At 40.7% G+C, this 19,365-nt stretch overlaps 1 protein-coding gene across 1 annotated transcript in view; it reads right to left on the reverse strand.

Moving 5' to 3' along the window:
• Nucleotides 1-19,365, reverse strand: part of LOC122798695 (zinc finger protein 271-like) — a 250,508-nt gene that overhangs the window by 169,206 nt on the left and 61,937 nt on the right. Inside the window, exon 2 of the mRNA XM_044067791.1 lies at nucleotides 1,042-1,168. Within this exon, the coding sequence (XP_043923726.1) occupies nucleotides 1,042-1,168 (127 nt within the window). The remainder of the gene's footprint in view (nucleotides 1-1,041; nucleotides 1,169-19,365) is intronic.

The raw sequence follows: 19,365 nt of genomic DNA on the forward strand, positions 1-19,365 counted from the left end.
GGGCCGCTTTGGGCTTCTGCCCCAAAGCGGTAATCTGCATTCTCAACAGGTATACAAATACATCCCCAAAGAATGGACATTATTCAATTCCTAACCCTTATCACAATGTCTTCATGAAATACTCAGATGAAAACATAGCTGATGGAAAAACAGAAATACGAGGAGAATGATAAGACTGCAGGACTAAGACACAGTTCTTACACTGATGACAGCACACCCTAATCGGCCATTGATATATATAATAACAGTGGTAAAATAATGATTCTGAAGATGGTAAAATGTCAAATGAAAACATACAAAATGGAACAGATGGCAAAAAACAAATTAGCCATTCAAAGGCTATTCACAGGTCAATAGCAGTAAATCCTCAATATTGTGAATTAATACAGTTTACTATTAAACTGATGAGGGTGGGTTCGGTGAACACGGAATGGCAGTTGGTTGATTTCTGTGTTGCCGAACGTTGGGAGAGCAGGAGTACATATCAACGAATGCAACTGTGCATTTGCTTATATATACTCAATGTTATGGGTAGAGATTGAGGTACAGTGCGGATTGGGAAATGCATCCCTTTCCTCACTGCAGTGCAATCTTGGAGTTGGAATATATAGTTTGCAGGGGGTGTGGGGAGTGCAGTCCCCCCCCCTGCTAAAACATGAATGCCAGTATAGGAATTTAACTTACATTTGTACCTACACTGACATTCGATATTCGACATAAATGTCGAATCGGCTGAATTCATTCAACAGATTCGGCATTTATACCTAATTAGTATGCAGGAATTTGCAGTTTCCATTTGATTTTCTGTACAATGTTTTTTTGAATGTCGTCTTTTTGATAGTACCCTAAAATGCCTAAAGTTTAGACTCTGAAAAACATCTGCAAAACACGCATAGAACTGCTTTACAGTAACACGGTTTAAAATGATCATTTAATCAAATTTTCTAAGTACTTCATAATTTCCTTTGACATAACACTGCAGTAGTTTTCAAAGTAGATAAACCACACCCATACGGGTGGTACCTGCAGGCTTCTCCTTACCTACAGAAACCATGTTCTCGTAGTTCTGTACCATGACTTCCCTGTGCATTGATTTTTCTTGTTCACTCAGCAGGTTCCACTCTTCTCTTGAAAACTCAACAGCAACATCTTCAAAGCTTTCTGGAACCTGAAAGCAAAAATAATATGTCCTTGTATGCATTATACACAAACATAAATACGAAAGGTGTAAATTTGTTAAAATTAATTATTTCTAGTCTGTGACAACTCAGTGATAACACAATTAATTCAAGAGTGGGAAAGATGTTAGGTAAACTCTTACATTGATTGACTCCATCTGTAAATTCTATAAGATTAGAATTAGCAGAACAACCATAAAGGTTGAACAGAAAATGTAAACTATGCTAAGCAATAATGTCTGATAGGGTGGGAAATATATAGAAATAACGGACCATCCAGGGGGTGTTGCAATGTCCAATGTCACAGGGAAAGGGGCAGTCCCACTCCTGGAATGTGCATTATTTGCCTATAATAGGTTCATAGATACTTACTAGGCAATTAATTCATGAAGATATTTAAAAGCCTTGCCCGGCATTTCATGAAGTTTGCAGCCCTTCTATTTTTAAGTACAAATAATCCAGAGCTGGCAGAACATTTGGATGTTACCACCAGCCATAACAGACAAGGGTGCTAAAGCAGGTGAAAATTTGCGGTTTCACATTAATTTATTCAGATTACTTCTGAATAGAGTAAGGGAAGTAGCTTTATGTGCAGAGGACGACAAATTCAAATAAATGGTATTCACTAGGATACATATTATCCCTCCAATAATGCTCGTGTGGGGTCATATTAATGCACTCAGCAACTCAGCAAATGATCGTATGGGGTCATTGTAAGGCACTCAGCAAATGACCCCTTAGTTTTTTTAATTAGATTTTAAATGCATTTTTTTTTATTTTAAATGATTTTGTTTTCTTCTTTTCTTAACAAAATGTAGTTCCTTTTCTTGTTTATACAGGAACATTTTGCATACTGTACTCTTTGAATGGCTAGATACTAATGAATATGTGCATCTGCATACAGATATGTGTGTGTGTGTGTGTGTGTGTGTGTGTGTGTGTGTGTGTGTGTGTGTGTGTGTGTGTGTGTGTGTGTGTATATGCAATTGCATGCTTGTATGTGTGCTTAAACTAATCCCAGCTAGCAGCATTAGTCAATATAGTAGTTACTTAGCATTCTGGTTTGCATTTCATCAGAAAGAATATATATTTAAAAAATATAGCTTTAGTCTGTGATAATAAGCACTATACTGAAATATCCAGACTGTACTTACCTGATTTGAGTTAACATGGGTGGAGAGCTGTGGCATTCTGCATTGCTCTTTATAGTAACACACAGAATACAAACACTTCAATTCTATGAAGCAACAATTGGGACTGTAGTACCCCCCCCTACATCTGAGGTCATTAATGGCCAGTGTGACTTCCTGCACACTGGCAAGAGTTTGCTTAAGAAAATTCATAAGTACTAGGTAAAGATTTGTAAAAGCAATGGAGGTGTATCCTCAGTACATAATGCACAAATTTAGAAAAGTTAGTTTGTGAAATATTACAAGTGAATATATTAAAGCAGAGCATCAGGGAAAAATGCAAATCATTATTAAAAAAGTTAACTAGAATTTTGGCAATAATAACAAAAATAATTCTCAGCCTAAAACATTGAAATATAAAAAGGTGCAATGCCAATATTATCAGGATTTGTAATCTATTATTTGAACTCACAAATGTGGTGTTCAGTGCAGATGAGTCTGATGTCAGAAGACAAGGAGTATGCAGCAAACCCAGAACATGCTTTAAGAACTGCTTGGTTATTCTATTTAAGTTCATGGGTGCCTGGTGTTATACTATATTGTGCTACAAAAAATGGATACCAACAGTAACTGTTAAAATGTGGGATAAGATAATGCAGATAAGCAGTGGACAACAAGTTGGCACATATTGCAGCAAAAAAGAAGACCAGTGACAAACATAAACAAGGTCAGCTCAGCATCAGAAAGCTGTACAGACTGGCATAAGAAGCAGGGCTCTATAACAGCTAAATCAAAACAAGCATAACTACTATATGCACAAACACAACTACTATATCCAATCAACGCTACTCTGCGTGAAACTGTGTGCAGCACAATTTATGTGACTGTAGATAGGAAACATTAAGTACAGCTGTGACATTTGGCTTTGCACTTAATGATCACAGGAAGCAACATAAAGCATTTTCAGATGATATGAATGATGAAGAGTAAAATGAGATAGTGGTCCAGCTGTTAAAAAATATATAAGCACCAGTGTACAATCCACTGAAGAAAGGTAACAGTGTATGCCCCAGCTGTCAAGAAGGGAAAAAAACAGTCCCACTGAAGTAGAAGAGGAAACTTGTGGCAAAATAAGCTGGACAATCACTGTAACTGAATGTGGTTCAGCACCAATAAAAGTGTCATTCTACAATACCCATTAAGAAGAAATCCTAACCAAATGCAAGAAAAAAAGTATATTGTCAGTGTATGCATCATAATACCTACCAACTCCAAGTCAAAAACACCCATATAGCATGTGGGCTGAGAAGCAGATTTTAGATTTAGATGTAATTAAATGTAGTGTATAATTTACTCAACTGTCAGCAAGATTAGTGATTAGGACATCATGGACCCCTTCCAGCAACAAGTTGGGCCACAATGCTAAAGGAAATTATAATATGTATATGGACAATTTACAGTAGCCAGTCAACCTGCATGACTTTGTAATGTGGAAGAAAACTGAAGAATCCAGAGAACGTCCTCACAGGTATGGGAAGAATATGCAAACATGAACATACAGTGACCAAACAGCAAAAGGACTCCGCAAATGTAAGGCAGCGATGTTAACCACTGAGTCACAATGCTGTGACATTTTGCTTTCTGGTTAAATACAAAGTGAGAGTCGCTCTGGTGTGCATTACTATGGGCCATAAGACATTACTGCAGCTAAGGGAAGAAAATGTATGTTAGCAAGTGAAGCTGAGACATTTGATCAGCACTTTATGATGAAGAAATGTAATACACTATTTTAAAATTAATGCAGAAAAGTATAAAAGTATCACTTGGCATTGTGACCCATAATTTGCTCCATCTTTCTCCCCTAAAAAACTCCATCATTCCAGCCATTCCTTCATCCTCTCCTTTTGCTAGCACCAATCTTCTCTTACAGCATCTCTATCCTCAATTCCCAACAGAGTCTGGGAATTGCAGTCTCTGACTTCAGTTTTAATCCCTCTATCACCCCACATAAATCTGTCATGAAAAGACTGGAGCCATTGCATCTTTTTATCATAAAACTTATAGATATGTCTAAAAATGTAAAGCCTTATGTAAACTTGTCATTCTTATTACACTGACTCTTCTGCCAATGCCTTGAATTTCTTATCCTGTCTTGCTAATAGCCTCATAACAAGAAAAATCAGGCCCTCATAGAACTGTATCTGACCATATTTCTTTAATTATACTTCCTGATATTTCATGCTACAGATCTAACCACCACACTCTCCCCTGTCAGATATGTGAGATGATCTAGCATTAACTACACTGCCTTTTTTCCAAGTTCATTCCAGGCCAGACTCCACCCTGAATTTCTCAAAAATATCCCAAACTCCCAGAAACGCTTATCTAACATAAGCATACAATTAGTTATTTACACTTTGTTGACAAGGTTAGTCTCAGAATGTCAGTGGCCTCTTGTCAGGGGGGACCCAAGGTGGTATTCATATTGACTAGGAGAAATTTGGCCAAGGTACCAGGGAACTTCCTCTTCTTTTTGTAGAAGAGGATGTGTAGCTCTCTGGAGCCGCTAGGCAGTACCAGAGGGCTGTGACTACAGTTCTGAGAATTCCAAGATGGATGACAGTAAAGCACAGCTGGAGAGAGGAGCAGGAGGAAACTTACTGAAGGAAGGAGAAATAGATGAAATAGCTGTTACAGAGTTGGAAAATGGATGACTGGAGACACCAGTACTGATAGATTTGATGAACCAAGTACAGCCAAAGGAAGGGGAGGAAGCAAGATGGAGTGACATGGTGGAGACAGTATTACAACAGGAAGAAAGTGAGAAACTGGAAATGCAAACAACAGCTGGTGAAGGGAAAACACTGGAGGTATTCTCAGCTGGTGGAGTAGCCAGCTTTCAATGTTTACCTCTGCAAAAGTTTTTTTTGTTACAAGAAATAAGAAGTTATGCAGCATGGAAAAGAAGAAAGAACTGAAAGGGAAAACATTTACAGTTTCTCAACAGCCACAGAGAAGGTAACCAATGGTAAGTATAATGGTGAACAAATATGACATTATGGATGGTATTGTTTTGCCACTACGGTTTAGGATTAAAGACATAAGATCATTAATTCATTTGGGAGATGAATTTTTGTGAAGTGACATTCGAATGTTAAAGATGAGAAAATTCAACATATTTCAAATACAATCATTGTGAATGTTAAGAGAGTCTTTGTTAGGTACTGGGGCCAACCCAAAGCATGTTATTTCTTTGGGGATTAAAATCATTTACTGTAAAACTGTAGCAAACAAAGATGTGGTCAATGTGGGGAGAGGGGACATACAGTAAAAAAAACCCTCTAAATTCTATATATTTTCTACAAAATGGCTTAGACACGTCTGGTTTGCCTGTCCAATATTAGAAAACAAAAGAAAAGTGTAGCTGAAGAAGAAAGCTCAGAATAAAGACAAATAGAAAATATTGCTACCAAAGATGTTGAAAGAGAAGGTGTTATGGAGAATGGGATACTGAAGGAAGATTAAACAATGAAGTACTTAGAGAAGAAAGGAAAAAAACACATTATGAAATAGACATTTTAGCATTAAATGATTTATATAATTTCTTATGCTATTCACATTTAGAGGCTTGGTAGTTTTTAGAATGTAGAAAAATAAAATGGATTTTTTTTTTTGCTTGCTAGATACACAATTTAACAAAGAAAAATACAGGCAGTATGGGGGTGTGTGTGCAAATTGATTGGTAGGAAATGTGACATGTCGTAGAATAGAAATTCTTATAAAAAAATGAAGAAATAATTTTAGATGCAACAATAGTAGTTACAGGAAGGGTAGTGATGTGTAATAGGAGAATGAGACAAGAATGTATAAGTCACTAATATATGCATATACTAATATTATGGAGTAAAATCATTTCTTTGAAGAAATCCAAACATTTGTGTTAGTAAATATGTCAACAGTGATGGTAGGAGATCTTAACTGCAGCCTGAGGGAAGAAATGGGAAAAATAAAACAGAACATTAAGGTATTAGTAAAAATGTAGAGATTTTAGCTTAACTGTGGAAATATTAGGAAGGGGGCAATGTGGTTGATAATGTAATTTAGTATGATATGCTAGCAGTGGACCTACTATGAATTCATCATTACATTTCAACTGAGAAGTAAATTAATGAAGATGGTAAGAAGGGTTGGGACTACTTGGACTGTTATAAGGAGTTTTAATTTTGAATAGATGAGGAGAGAAAGACAGAGGGATGAAACTGTAACAGAGGGGGACAGTGAGATAGTAGTTGATCTAATTAGAGGAAAGAATAGCTCAAGTCTTGTCACTTGGAGCCTGTGATTGATATAATTTATGTAAACAAAGTTACTCTTCATGGTTTAGTGAGTATCTTTCTGGCCTGGCAGAGAAAAAGGATAAACTGGAAAATTTATCAGGTATGGTCACAAAATTTGTTCTAAGCAGGAGATGATCTGGAGCAGAACCAATTTTGCTTAGATGTTGTGTGTGTGTGCCTTCTGTGGAAGGTTGTGTGCTGGGGTGGCAACTCAATACCGTAAATCTGTCAGATATTATGAATATAAGGCTGAAATTAATTCTGTTGTAAATATGCTGAAAGATAAAGCATAGAATAAAAAGTTTGCTTGAATATATGTATAGAGTTTAGCAATGTAAAATGTGCATTCATACTGTATGTATAACAGACAGGCTTCTCTTCACAGCATCACAAAAGCCGAACAAAGCAATATTGGAAAGCAAGGATTACATGATTTTCTCATGTTTGCAGAACAAATATCTATTAACAGACATCCTTTTTTATAAATTCAGCAATACATGATGTTTTTTCTATGGGAACAGCTTGTACAGATGTTTCCTTTCAGATTCCTGTTAATGGCATCCTCACATCAGCAAAAGTGCTTATAAGTAAATCATAAAAGGACAATGAAAAGTCTAAAAACAGACATTATGTGACTTCCCACAGAAGGCCAGTAAAACATACCAAGAGGAAATGACAATCTATGTGAGCGACTAGCACTCTATATAACAATTGTAGTAATTCAGTTATGTGAGAGAAGGACAGAGAGAGGCATTTTGTATTTGTCATCAATCATCTCTGTAATGAAGAAAACTTTGCAAATATATGCTACAATCTGACAGAAAAAGTGCATGTTGTTTGTTATAAAATAAGTTATCTGTAACTGTGCTTATAGCTGCAAAATATATGTCTTTATCAATGTGCAATTTGAAAGGCTTGGTGCTTTAAACAGACTACAGATGGAGTCATGCAAAGCTCTGTGTCTCTGATTCAGCAGTAAACTGACTGTGTGTCTTAAGAAGACTTTGGATCCAGCAAGGCATAGGAACAGAGCACGTGAATTAAGATACATTTTACAATGGTGACCCTAACGAATGTTCCTAGCCTGTATCCAAAACCAGGGGGAGTGAATGGGTAATGCCTTGTATAAGGTCACTCCTGTAAAAGTACAGTAACTAACGTTTATGTGAAGTACTTCAGATTTCTACAGTTTTCTAGAGTCTATAGCAATAATACAGTTTAATAGACGTCTACATCCGGTGAGACTGCATTGCAGAAAGGTGAGCAGTTCCATAAATTCTCAAGAAAAGGTACAAGACAAAGTTGTAAGACTGAAACTGCCAGTTTTGCTGTACCAACTTCACAAGTGACTACAGAAACTTTTCAACCATCTACAGTAAAGCAGCTTGGCCATCTGCCTCTCTGTTGACTGGAAAGAAAATTATTCTGTGTTACATACAGTATGAATGCCACAGAGGTAATAATAATAACAGAATAAATGTATATACAGCATATTAGTAAATGTAAAACCTTATTAGGGCAAGTTTATAGTAAGGCATTATGCAAATGGATTGCAAGTTAATAGTAAGGCATTATGCAAATGGATTACAATATTTGACTAGTATCTGAAGCAAAATCATGTGTGGTATAAAAAAATGTTTATTGTGTGTACAATGTCATAAAAATATAGTGCATGCCACTAATATGCTGACATTATATTCAAATGTTAGACAGTTATGTTCTGTCACCAGATGTAAAAGGTTTATTTCAGAGTTGCAACAACAGTCAAATCAGTTACTGATAGAACCTCTAGAATATTTTGTTACAAAAGAATGTAATGAACTTCTAAAAGACAGAAACAATGAGTTCAAGAAGCTTAGACAAGTTATACATGCATCTTTTCAAAAGTGCACAGGAGTTTCAAATTCAGCAAAACAGCTTACTAAAGAATGTCAGAAAGACCATGCAACATTACAGGAAATTCTTCAATAGCAGTTGCAGGATAAAGGAAATAAATTAGCTGAACTGACAGAGACTGGGGACTTCCTGCATACACAGCTAATCTGTGCAAAAGAAATATATTTTATAATATGTTTGTGTTTTGAAAATGATTAAACATACATGGTAGGATGGTAGGGACAAATCAGGGCTGGATTCACGAAACCTCCGTGTAAGACTTAATATGTCTTACTCGGAGGCTGCAGTTGAACGGTATGACATCAGCGTGCCATGAATATTCATGAGGGCACGCTGACTCATCCATAACTCTTACACGGACTGAGTAGGCAAGCACGGGGCGTGTCCGACTGCCGAGCAGTCTAAAGGTCCACGCCCCTGCAAGGTTTTAAAAAGCATAATGTCAACAGACAAGAGTGAGTCCGCTCAAATGTACTTGCACCCAACACCACACTCCCTGACACTGTAAACCCCCATCAGAGTTATAAAATGGAAAAAATTAAATTATTTTTTTTAAATCCACGATATAACTGCCCGTATTTGCGCTTGTTTGCGCGGGTGTGCTCATTGCTTAACCACAGTTAGCAATTGTGACATTGAAGAGCATATAAGAACTACTTATGCAAATTAATTCAAATAGCAATAGCGTAATGGTAGAGCGTATGCACAAAGAGGGAGGCATTCATGATTCGAGTCCCAGCACTCCCCTTCTTATTTATGTTTTAAATCAGTATTTGAAATAATACCAGACAAATATGATTAAAATTTTATTAAAAGCAGTGACATGGCCAATGTATCAGCGAACAAAATATATATTTTTAAAAGACCCAGATATATAACAGCCTGCCATTAAGCAACATTTTACACAGCTAAACACAGGTGCCCATAGTTTAATAGCACTATACCCATCTAAACAGAGGTGCCCATAGTTTAATAGCACTTTATCCAGCTAAACAGAGTTGCCCATAGTGTAATAGTGCTTTACCCAGTGCAACAGAGTTGCACAACATTTAAAAATGCTTCACCCAGCGCAATGTGTTTGCGCGGACATGCGCGCCGCACCAACCAGGGCACCGGGGAGCAACATAGAGTTAAGTTGCTTAAATGCAGCCACACCCCCTAGCCTGTAGACAGTATTAAAATTAAAGAATGACAATGTTTGAACCCAGGACCCTTCGCATCATAATCATAGTACAGAACCACTACGCCATGACAACATAGGGGAAACAGCCACTATTAACATACATAAACTTAGGAATGGTAGTTTAACCATTACTAAGCAGGTCTGCAGTCAGCCGAGAATTTTACAAAAAGGCCAATCACAAAATAGTGCGGGAAATGCGGCATATTTAAGCCCCATAGACGGGAATACACGCCATAACTGATTGTAGCTCACATCTGCGGTCAGAATGTCTGGTGTTGGAGAGGGAGTGCGCTTCCGAGCGCAGAGATGGGGCACTGAGGAGTCCAAATACATGGTTTGGCTCCTAGTCCACCATCACGAGGCAAGACTCCTGCAGGGCCAGTTCCAAGGGACGGAGTACAAGGCAGAGGCTTGGAACCGGTTAGTTTGTGACCTCACCAGTGCCACAGGCGTTCCCCAGACTGGTGAGCAGGTCCATCACCACCATGCGGACCTGAAGAGACGAAAGGAGGACTGCCTGAACCAGTGGATACAGGAGGCCCATGGGATGCGGGATGCCGCACAACTGAGTATGTAGCCATGGAATGCAGTATGTAAGGATTTAAAATGGAGTATGTATAATGGATAGAAATGTCTCAATATCCCTTCATTTACTTTACATCTGCAGGTGACTGTGTTATGAATCAGCAAGCCTATGAAGATAGGCTGCTAAAGCTGCGCCGCCAGGCAGGTTAGTGATTATTCTGCATGTATTGTTATATAAAATATGGGAGAGAGCATGAAAGAAAGTGTTGTAGTCCAATAATACAGCCATAAAATGGACTGAATAAGTCCTCTGCATGTTCTGTCAGATAAAAATGTTAGAGAGGCAGAAAAAGAGTGTAGTAACCCATTAAGAAAGGTAACAAATGTCTGGAATAATATCTGTGCAGGCACTGACATATAAAATAATATGTGAGTGAGCCTGAAAAAAGAGTGTGCTAACCTATTAATAAAGGTATAATATGTCGTGAACATGTCTGCCATATATACCGTTAAAACAAATAAAGGAGTGAGCCTGTGGAAAAGTGTGTAATGTCATTAATAAAGGTCTAAAACCCAGAGTGTGTCTGTTTCACTTAGTATGAAATGTTGTTGTACCCTTGCATTATACAAATAGTAATGTGTTAGAAAGTGCTGGCAACCCAGAGTTCTGCAATCCCATCTAAAGTGGGTGATGGAAGTGCTAGTAACTGTGAAGTAAATATACAGTCCTCAACAGTCAGTTACTGGCTGGCATGCATAAGTAAATCTGGCACACGAGTACCATGCGAATATGTTCCCCAGAAATGTAAGTGTGCTTCAATAAATGCAGGGTTCTGTACAATTAGAAGTGAAAATGTCAAGTGAAAACATCCAGATATGTAGATAAAGAAATATAAATGCAACCATGAAATATGTAGCAGTAACATCTGCATCCTGGACAGTTAGTATGTGAGATATAGGTCAAGTATAGATTGAACTAGCCAAACCCATTACACAACCTAATGCATGGTGGCAAGTGTAATAATACATGTAGGGAATACACACCTGCAGTCACTAGGAATGTAGTGTAGAGTAAAAGTGTTTATAAGATGTTAATGGAGGTTTTTTCTACACCCTACTGTTTGTGCATAAACCATGCAATTCCGCACCTCAATGGGTATGTGTAATCTTAAATATTTGTCGGGATATATGTCCTATTGTTTCATAAATATGTTCACTCATGTTGATGCATGTGCCCTGTTCAAACACCACATTCATGATGGCCTGTTGCTACCAGTCATCCCTGCATGCGGTTGGAATAACTACTGTTGTTCAATATATGCATGTGTTATGTTTGCTGTTCAACTGTTGGAACTGTGGTCTGTTGGGTTAATGGGAATATTACTGCATGCTGTTACAACTAATCTGGAATGCTGTTGTTTATGTTGTAATGAAACACACCGAATCACAGAACATATGGGAAGGCCAGTCCCAGCGGACCCACCTGTCCCTCCTCAGTCGGCGAGTGCACCTGGCACCAGTGGCTCTGGTGCCCAGCCCGGACTCCCCTCCTCCATTGGTCCTGTGCCACCTTCGGGTGGAAGCGCTGCAGGGGATGGGGCTCGTCCCCCCCGTGCAAGCGTGGGCGGAGAAGGGCCACCCGTCCCCCTTCGAAGGGTCTGGGCTGTGGTGCATAGAGAGATCCAGCGTTAAGTCGCTGATCCCCTAAGCCAGCTTGAGGCGAGAGTGGTACGTCTCACGGGTGAGCCTGCCCGTCCTACTCAGCCCCCAGCACTGCCACCCCTGGGGCTGTGAAGGTGCAGTGGTGACTGCCCATGGGTGGGGATCTCAGTTCCACTGTTACCATCTGTGGGCTCATGAGCTTGTGATTTCCAAACAACCTTCCCCATCAATTGTGTTCACCCACCCCATGTGTCAAATTCCGCCCCTGTATGCGTCTTGTTTGTCTTGTCTGTTTACCTCCCCAACCTACCTCCCCAAATATACCTATTTCCCCTACCTCACTTACCACTCTCACCTTAAAAAAAAAAAAAGGGCAATCTGTACCCGAAAAAAAATTACGCTCCATACATAGCTTCCCATTTTGCACACATGTCCATAGGACATGTACACATATAATTCTAATTGGCAGTGCAACAAACTATGTTGTCCTCACCCCTCTTTCAGGGGTGGAAGGTCTCAAAACTCACTCCAAATTTTCAACATATGCACAGCTGTTGCTGTTAAAGAAATGGGCAGCTATGGGCCTTCCCTACACCCTTCCTTCACATCCCAAGCTTGTTTTCCTACTGTCTGTCCCTCTCTGTGCCCCCTTTTTTCACCACTTTCCTATCCCCCCCATTTTCTTTTCTTTAAAAGAAATTAGCGTGGGGTTAGCGGGAGTAGGCACTTCTAAGCAGTAGTTAGCGAGGGTGCGCGAGTGTGAGCTTGTGTGCGCTTAGCTAAGCATTGCTAAGCATTACACAAACCTGTGCCAACCCCCTTACAACTGCTTAAAAGAGCCTTAGTCACTCTGTATGACAAGGCCCTTGTATTGCTCAGCAGCAAAATAAAATACCCTTGTCAGTCTCGAACCCGGGACCTTGGACTCACCAGTCTGCATGATGTACCACTAAGCCACAGCAGATACACAATAACTTGGTGCTGAAAGAAAAATAACATGCATTACAAGGAGTACATGTAAAGGGAAAATAGGAAAGCCATAGGAATACATTGCAATAAAGAAATATGACATGCATTACAAGGACTGAATGTAAAGGGAAAATAGGAAAGCCATAGGAATACATTGCAATAAAGAAATATGACATGCATTACAAGGACTGAATGTAAAGGGAAAATAGGAAAGCCATAGGAATACATTGCAATAACTATTGTTTTATGCCAGTTCATTCCCTAATTCCAAAAGAAAGTACATACTCCCATGTATCCAGTGTTAGCATTAGGAGGTGTGAGTAAACTTACACACTGAGAAGAGTGTACTGGAAGAGGCAACAGTCAGGTTTCAGTACAACATGCATTTCACTGGCTACAACCCAGCTTTAGATATGAGACATATACCAACCTTCTGACTGACACAACAGTGTCCACAGCAAACAAGCATGGTCCCCACCTTGCAAAACTGAAAGGCCTATGCCTACCTAACCTATCATTTTATAGCAGTGTCCTGAAATCACAGTGAGAACTGCAATTACCACACAGCAGGCTGCATGCAATTACTAAATGGTGGGCACTAATTGGTGCAGAGGCCATCACATGCACATGTGCAGATACCTACAAAAGCAGCCTGTACTTGCTGTCCACACATGCAATAATATCATTGCAGCAACTGGAGAGAGAGAGAGCGAGAGAGACAGACAGACAGACAAACAGTTGGAGAGACCAACCCAAAAAAAAAAAAAAACAGAGGCGGTTGGAGACACCAACCAACCAAAACAAAAATAAAACAAACAGAGGCAGTGGAAGACACCAACCTAAACAAATAAAAAAAAAGAACATTAACAGGTACAACAGACTGAGGTGAGAAATACAAAGGTAAGGTATGTAACACAGATGTATTTGCTGGCATCCGAATGATGTGTCTGAAGGGTACTCTACATTCTGTGAACACTCCTTATGTGGTAGCAGTCCATATCTATATGTATATGCAGATGTGCAAAGGGCAAGGGACATACTGCAACTGTTAGTGAAGGCTGGACATATGTATGTATTTGAAGGTTGCTGTTTATACAGCTCTGCATTCTATTTAAACTGTTTTTGTGTTGATTAACTGTTTTGCACTCTTAAAAAGTTATTTGTTGCTTAATTTTACCTGTAGGCTAACACACTCAAGTGTGCTAGCCGCTTAAAAACATTTACTGTCTGTTTTTTTCCTTGTCTCTGTAAAAAAAAAAAAAAAAAAAAAAAAAAAAAAAAATCTCGTTTTCCCACCTTACTGAACTAGAGTAGTCCAGTTTCAGAGTTGCTGATCCCTGGGCTTTGTTTTTAGTTCCTGTTACTGATCCATTGCCTTATTAGGAAGGAGGGAAGTTTCTTTGCGTACCAGTGGGAGTGGGAAGCACTGAGCAGCCTTTTTGTCCGAATTGGTGAAGTTTCAGCCAGAAACTAGTAGTCCATTGGTCGTTTGGGCCAATTCCTAGCTCCTTTCAGCCCCTGCTATAAAACACGCTAAACACGCTTTCCAGCTTGTACCAACTCAGCACAGATCCTCGTGGTGGCCTGCAGAGTGATCCAAGCAGCAGAGAGCTAAAGAGTGACTTTCCACCAGATATAAGTATTTTTTGTGGCTTTCCCACTGTTATTAAGCTAGCGACTGCATTTCGCCTGTTTTACTGCTACTTTAAGTGATTTCCGCATTTTACACTGTTTATTGCACTTTAAGTTACTAATTGTTGCAAATTGTTTCTGTAGGCTACACACTAAAGTGCGCCGATTTACAGCATTTATAGCATTTACTGTCTGTTTTTTCCTTATCTCTGTAATAAAACAAAAAAATCTCTTGTTTTCCCGCCTTACTGAACTAGAGTAGTCCAGTTTCAGAGTTGCTGATCCCTGGGCTTTGTTTTTAGCTCCTGTTACTGATCCATTGCCTTATTAGGAAGGAGGGAAGTTTCTTTGCTTACCAGTGGGAGTGGGAAGCACTGAGCTGCCTTTTGTCCGATTTGGTGAAGTTTCAGCCAGAAACTAGTAGTCCATTGGTCGTTTGGGCCAATTCCTAGCTCCCTTCAGCCCCTGCTATAAAACACGCTAAACGCGTTAGCTGAGTTGCCACTGTTGCACACAAGAGCAGCGGCGGTTAAACAAGGTTAAACTATTCGGGCCATCTAAATTCCACTCTTCAAATTTTCCCTTAGAACTACCTTCCTCGAGCTGTACTGCTGATCTAACCAGCATATCCTATAACTGAAAAGTTCATCTCTACTTGATTCCCAAGTAGACTATTCTCTATCTGTAAAGCCTAGCACTTACTCCTACAGTACTTGCACCTTGATAAAGCATTATTATAGATAGTACCCCACCAGCCTAAAACCCACTTCCCCCGGAGTCCTTTGAAAGTCTCTTTATCTACTACTTCTAGTATGTCGAGGGATCAGTTGCTAGTGTCCTCTCCAGCTCAACTGGTGAACCTGGGAATATTGAGGCAATGTTACAATTGCCTCATGTACACAGACAATCCTCTCCTTCTCCCACAAAACACAAATACATGAGAGATGCAACTATACGGCCAAACTGGAGGCTGAGCTCTCTCAACATAGGACTGGCGAGACCAGACAGGAGGAGAAGGTAACCACACACAATACATACCCAGTCACACATGGTACCATCACAACTTCAAATCATACACATACTCACACAAAGACATACTGAGGCTCTGATCAAAAATTTACCAAAACAGCAGAGGCCACCAAAGCAGACACCCAAACAACTACCACCTCAACCCAACACATGCAACACATAGACCACACAGTCAGAGTGTCAAACAGTCACAGCCCTTAAGGCCAAACAAAATGCCAGACACACTTGTCATTGGTGATTCCATAGTCAGACACACTGACGCCCCGCCACCAGACTGAGTAAGGAGAAGGTCACAGTAAGCTGCCTGTCGGGCGCTAGAATCCGCCACATAACGCAAGCACTCAGGTCTCTCAACAGCAGGTACAAGTACTAAGTCATTGTCCACGCTGGTGTCAATGACCTGAGACGCACTCCTTGGACTACATGAAAAGGGACATCGAGGAGCTCTCTGATTATGTAGCCCAGGCAGGTATGACCCTGACCTTGAGCAGTATCCTACCTTCACCTAGAATGATGCCACAATACAGTGATAAGATGATCAGCTTTAATAATTGGCTTAAATTCTGGTGTCATTCAAAGGGGATCCAATGTCTGTCTGCCTGGGATGACATGCTGGACAAGCCACGCTGCTCGCAAGGGACGGCTTGCACCTGTCACCCTGGGCTTCCGGATATTGGCAAAGGCTCTTGCCACCCCATAGTGCCTTTTTAGGCAAGGCTCAAATTCTAAACCTACCACCCTAGAACACCAAAAGGAAAAAACTAAGGGTAATGCTGCTCAATGCCAGAAGTCTCAATCTCAAGATGCACACTCGAGGCCCTTCTCAATATGGAGAACATCGATGTCTGTGCTGTGACAGAAACCTGGTTCAAGGCTCCTGAGAGCACTCCAGCACTAACAGGTTTCACCTCATATCATGCGTTCCGCCCCAAAATCCGGACAACACCAAGAAAGGAGGGTGTCCATATTCATAAAGGACACCCACACCTCAAGGTTGGTGGCAACGACATGCATCGGAGACCATCCAGGTGCAATTAACCATAGGCAAGACTGCTCTGCAATTTGTAGCATGTTACAGGCCACCCTCTCAAACTCAGGAACCTCACATGGCCTTCCTTATCTCCAAACACCATCATACTAGGTGACTTCAACTACCCTAATATAGACTGGGAACACTACTCAAGCCCGAACACTTTAACCCAAAGATTCCTGGAGTTCATAAACTCAAATGCCATGGAATAACTAGTCACCATCCCCACAAGAGGAGAAAACATACTTGATCTCATCATCACGAACATGGGATCAAAATGTTCAACACCGGAAGTATACCCCTCACTGGTGAGATCAGATCATAAACTAATCTCGCTGGAGGTCCTCATCCCGCCCACCTGAAACAAAAAGACCACAGTGAAAAACTTCTCAAAAGCCGATTTCACACTTCTAAAACTAGTGTGGTCTCCTTTAAGGCCCCTGAGCCAGTGGTAAACATTACTCAAACCGCTGAATCACTTACAAATGCCTTCTACCAGCACCTACAGTACTGCATGGATCAGGCAATCCCAAACAAAACTAAGACTCTCTGTACCAAAAGCAAGCGTCCAGTCTGGTGGACCCCAGCCATAAACAAGCTCTACAACAAAAGGAGGAAGCTACTACAAGATAGAGCAAAATCCTTGAAAGGTAAGACACCTTTGATCATTATAAGTAAAAAACTAAGTGCTCTCATAAAATCATCCAAGGCAAATTTTGAGAGAAAAATCGCCAAGGACTCTAAAGACAATCATAAGGCCTTCTTTAGCTATGTTAGAAACCTAGGAGGAAACTCCCAGATATGCTCAGAATTAGTTCAAAATGATGTGAAAATTACTGAACCTACACACATTGCTAACATACTGGCTGACAGGTTCAGTGCAAACTTCTCCCCCAAAAGGAGATATATCTATTCCAGAGGATTGTAGCCCCCCAAACATCTCCAACGCCCAGGTGAGAACTGCCTCACTAAGGCAAAAAACACAGCATCCATGGGACCGGATGGTGTCCCCGGCTGTGTGCTTCATGAACTCAATGAGGAATTAAACCCACAGTTAGGACAGCTGTTTAATCTTAGCCTCACCTCAGGATACATTGCCAAGGAGTGGCACGGCGACTGTGGTCCCACTTCATAAGGGCGGTGCCTCCACAGACCCTTGAAATTACCACCCCATTAGCTTGACAAGCCTTATCTGCAAAGCCATGGAGAGGATCATAATGGAACTCATAAATAAAGACATAGGGAACTTGCAGACTTTGGATCCAACCCAGTTTGGCTTTGTCAAAGGCAGATCCTGCCTCTTAAACTTGGTTGACTTTTCGAGACAGTCACCAAGGCCATTGATGAGGAAAGGCAGTCCATACAGCCTACCTCGACCTGGCAAAGGCCTTCGACACAATACCCCACTCAGGCATCATCGAAAAACTCATCAGCTTGAATGTAAACCCATACATCACAAGATGGGTTGCAAACTGGCTAAGTGACAGAACCCACAGGGTCAGAGTTGCTGGAGCCATGTCAGACTCAAAGCCTGTCACAAGTGGTGTCCCACAGGGCTCAGTCCTGGGTCCACTCTTGTTCGGCATCTACTTTTCTGAAGTACAAGCAAACACAGGAGGGTTATGGCTGACAAAGTTTGCAGATGACTGCAAACTGGGCGCCATAGTCGAAAACACATCTGACACAGATATCCTCCAGAAGGGCCTCACAGAAATGGATAACTGGTGCCAGAGCCATGGCCTGAAGTTAAACACCAAAAAATGCATAGTCATACCCTTCAGGAAAAACAAGGTTACCCCTAGCTACCATATAGGTGGCAATCCACTGAGCACAGAAAAAGTCATCAGGGATCTGGGGACCCAAGTTGACAGTAGCCTTTCGTTTGACACTCATGTTGCTAAAGTAGTTAGGAAAACCTTCTATATCGCCCACCTGATCATGAAGGGATTCACATCTAGATCAAGGGAGGTCATCGTCCCCCTGTACTCATCACTCATTAGACCTATGATTGAGTACAATGCCCGTCGGAATGTATCTGACCAGACACCTGCTGCAGCTTGAAAGGCCCCAAAAGTTCCTCACCAAAAGGATAAAGGGTCTCAAAAATATGTCTTATGCTGCCCGACTGAAAGAACTCCAGCTCTATTCAGTCTCATACCGCTTGCTCAGAGGTGACCTGTGCCTGACATATAAGGCCATGTCAAACCCAGATTTGATGAATATGCTTCACCTCAAAAATCTAGATCCCTCAGAACCACAAGGGCGGGAGACTTAAACCTTGACACGGTTATAAATAGAACATGCTGGAGGGACAGATTCATCACCCAGAGACTCCCTATGCTGTGGAACAAAATCCCGGTACATGTGAGGCAGAGCACCTCGCTGGCCTTGTTCAAGAGGAATCTTGACCAATGGATGGGAGATCGCAGATATACCCCAGGGATTACTTCAGTGTCACTGCTTGACAGAGGCACAGAAAAATGATAGGCATAGTTTTTATTCAAACTAAAGGGGTGGGGAAAGCCACATAACTATGGGCTAGGCTTATAAATGCCCTTGGGCAGATAGCCTAGTATGAACCTATGAACCTATGAACCTATGTGCACATATCTATGTAGGTTGTAGTGTGTGTCATTGAAAACAGCAAGCAGTGCAGGTATATGTCATGTGGTGGCTAAATGCTGTGGGACTGAGTTACAGCCAGTGAGGTCTGCTACGGCTATATGGCCTGAGGACAGTGAAATGCATTATGCACAACACTGTGCAATATTATTACATAATTGTATGTCTCACA

This window comes from Protopterus annectens, chromosome 3.part1, assembly GCF_019279795.1.
Source record: "Protopterus annectens isolate FY-2018-M chromosome 3.part1, PAN1.0, whole genome shotgun sequence".
In the NCBI taxonomy this organism is placed as follows: domain Eukaryota; kingdom Metazoa; phylum Chordata; order Ceratodontiformes; family Protopteridae; genus Protopterus; species Protopterus annectens.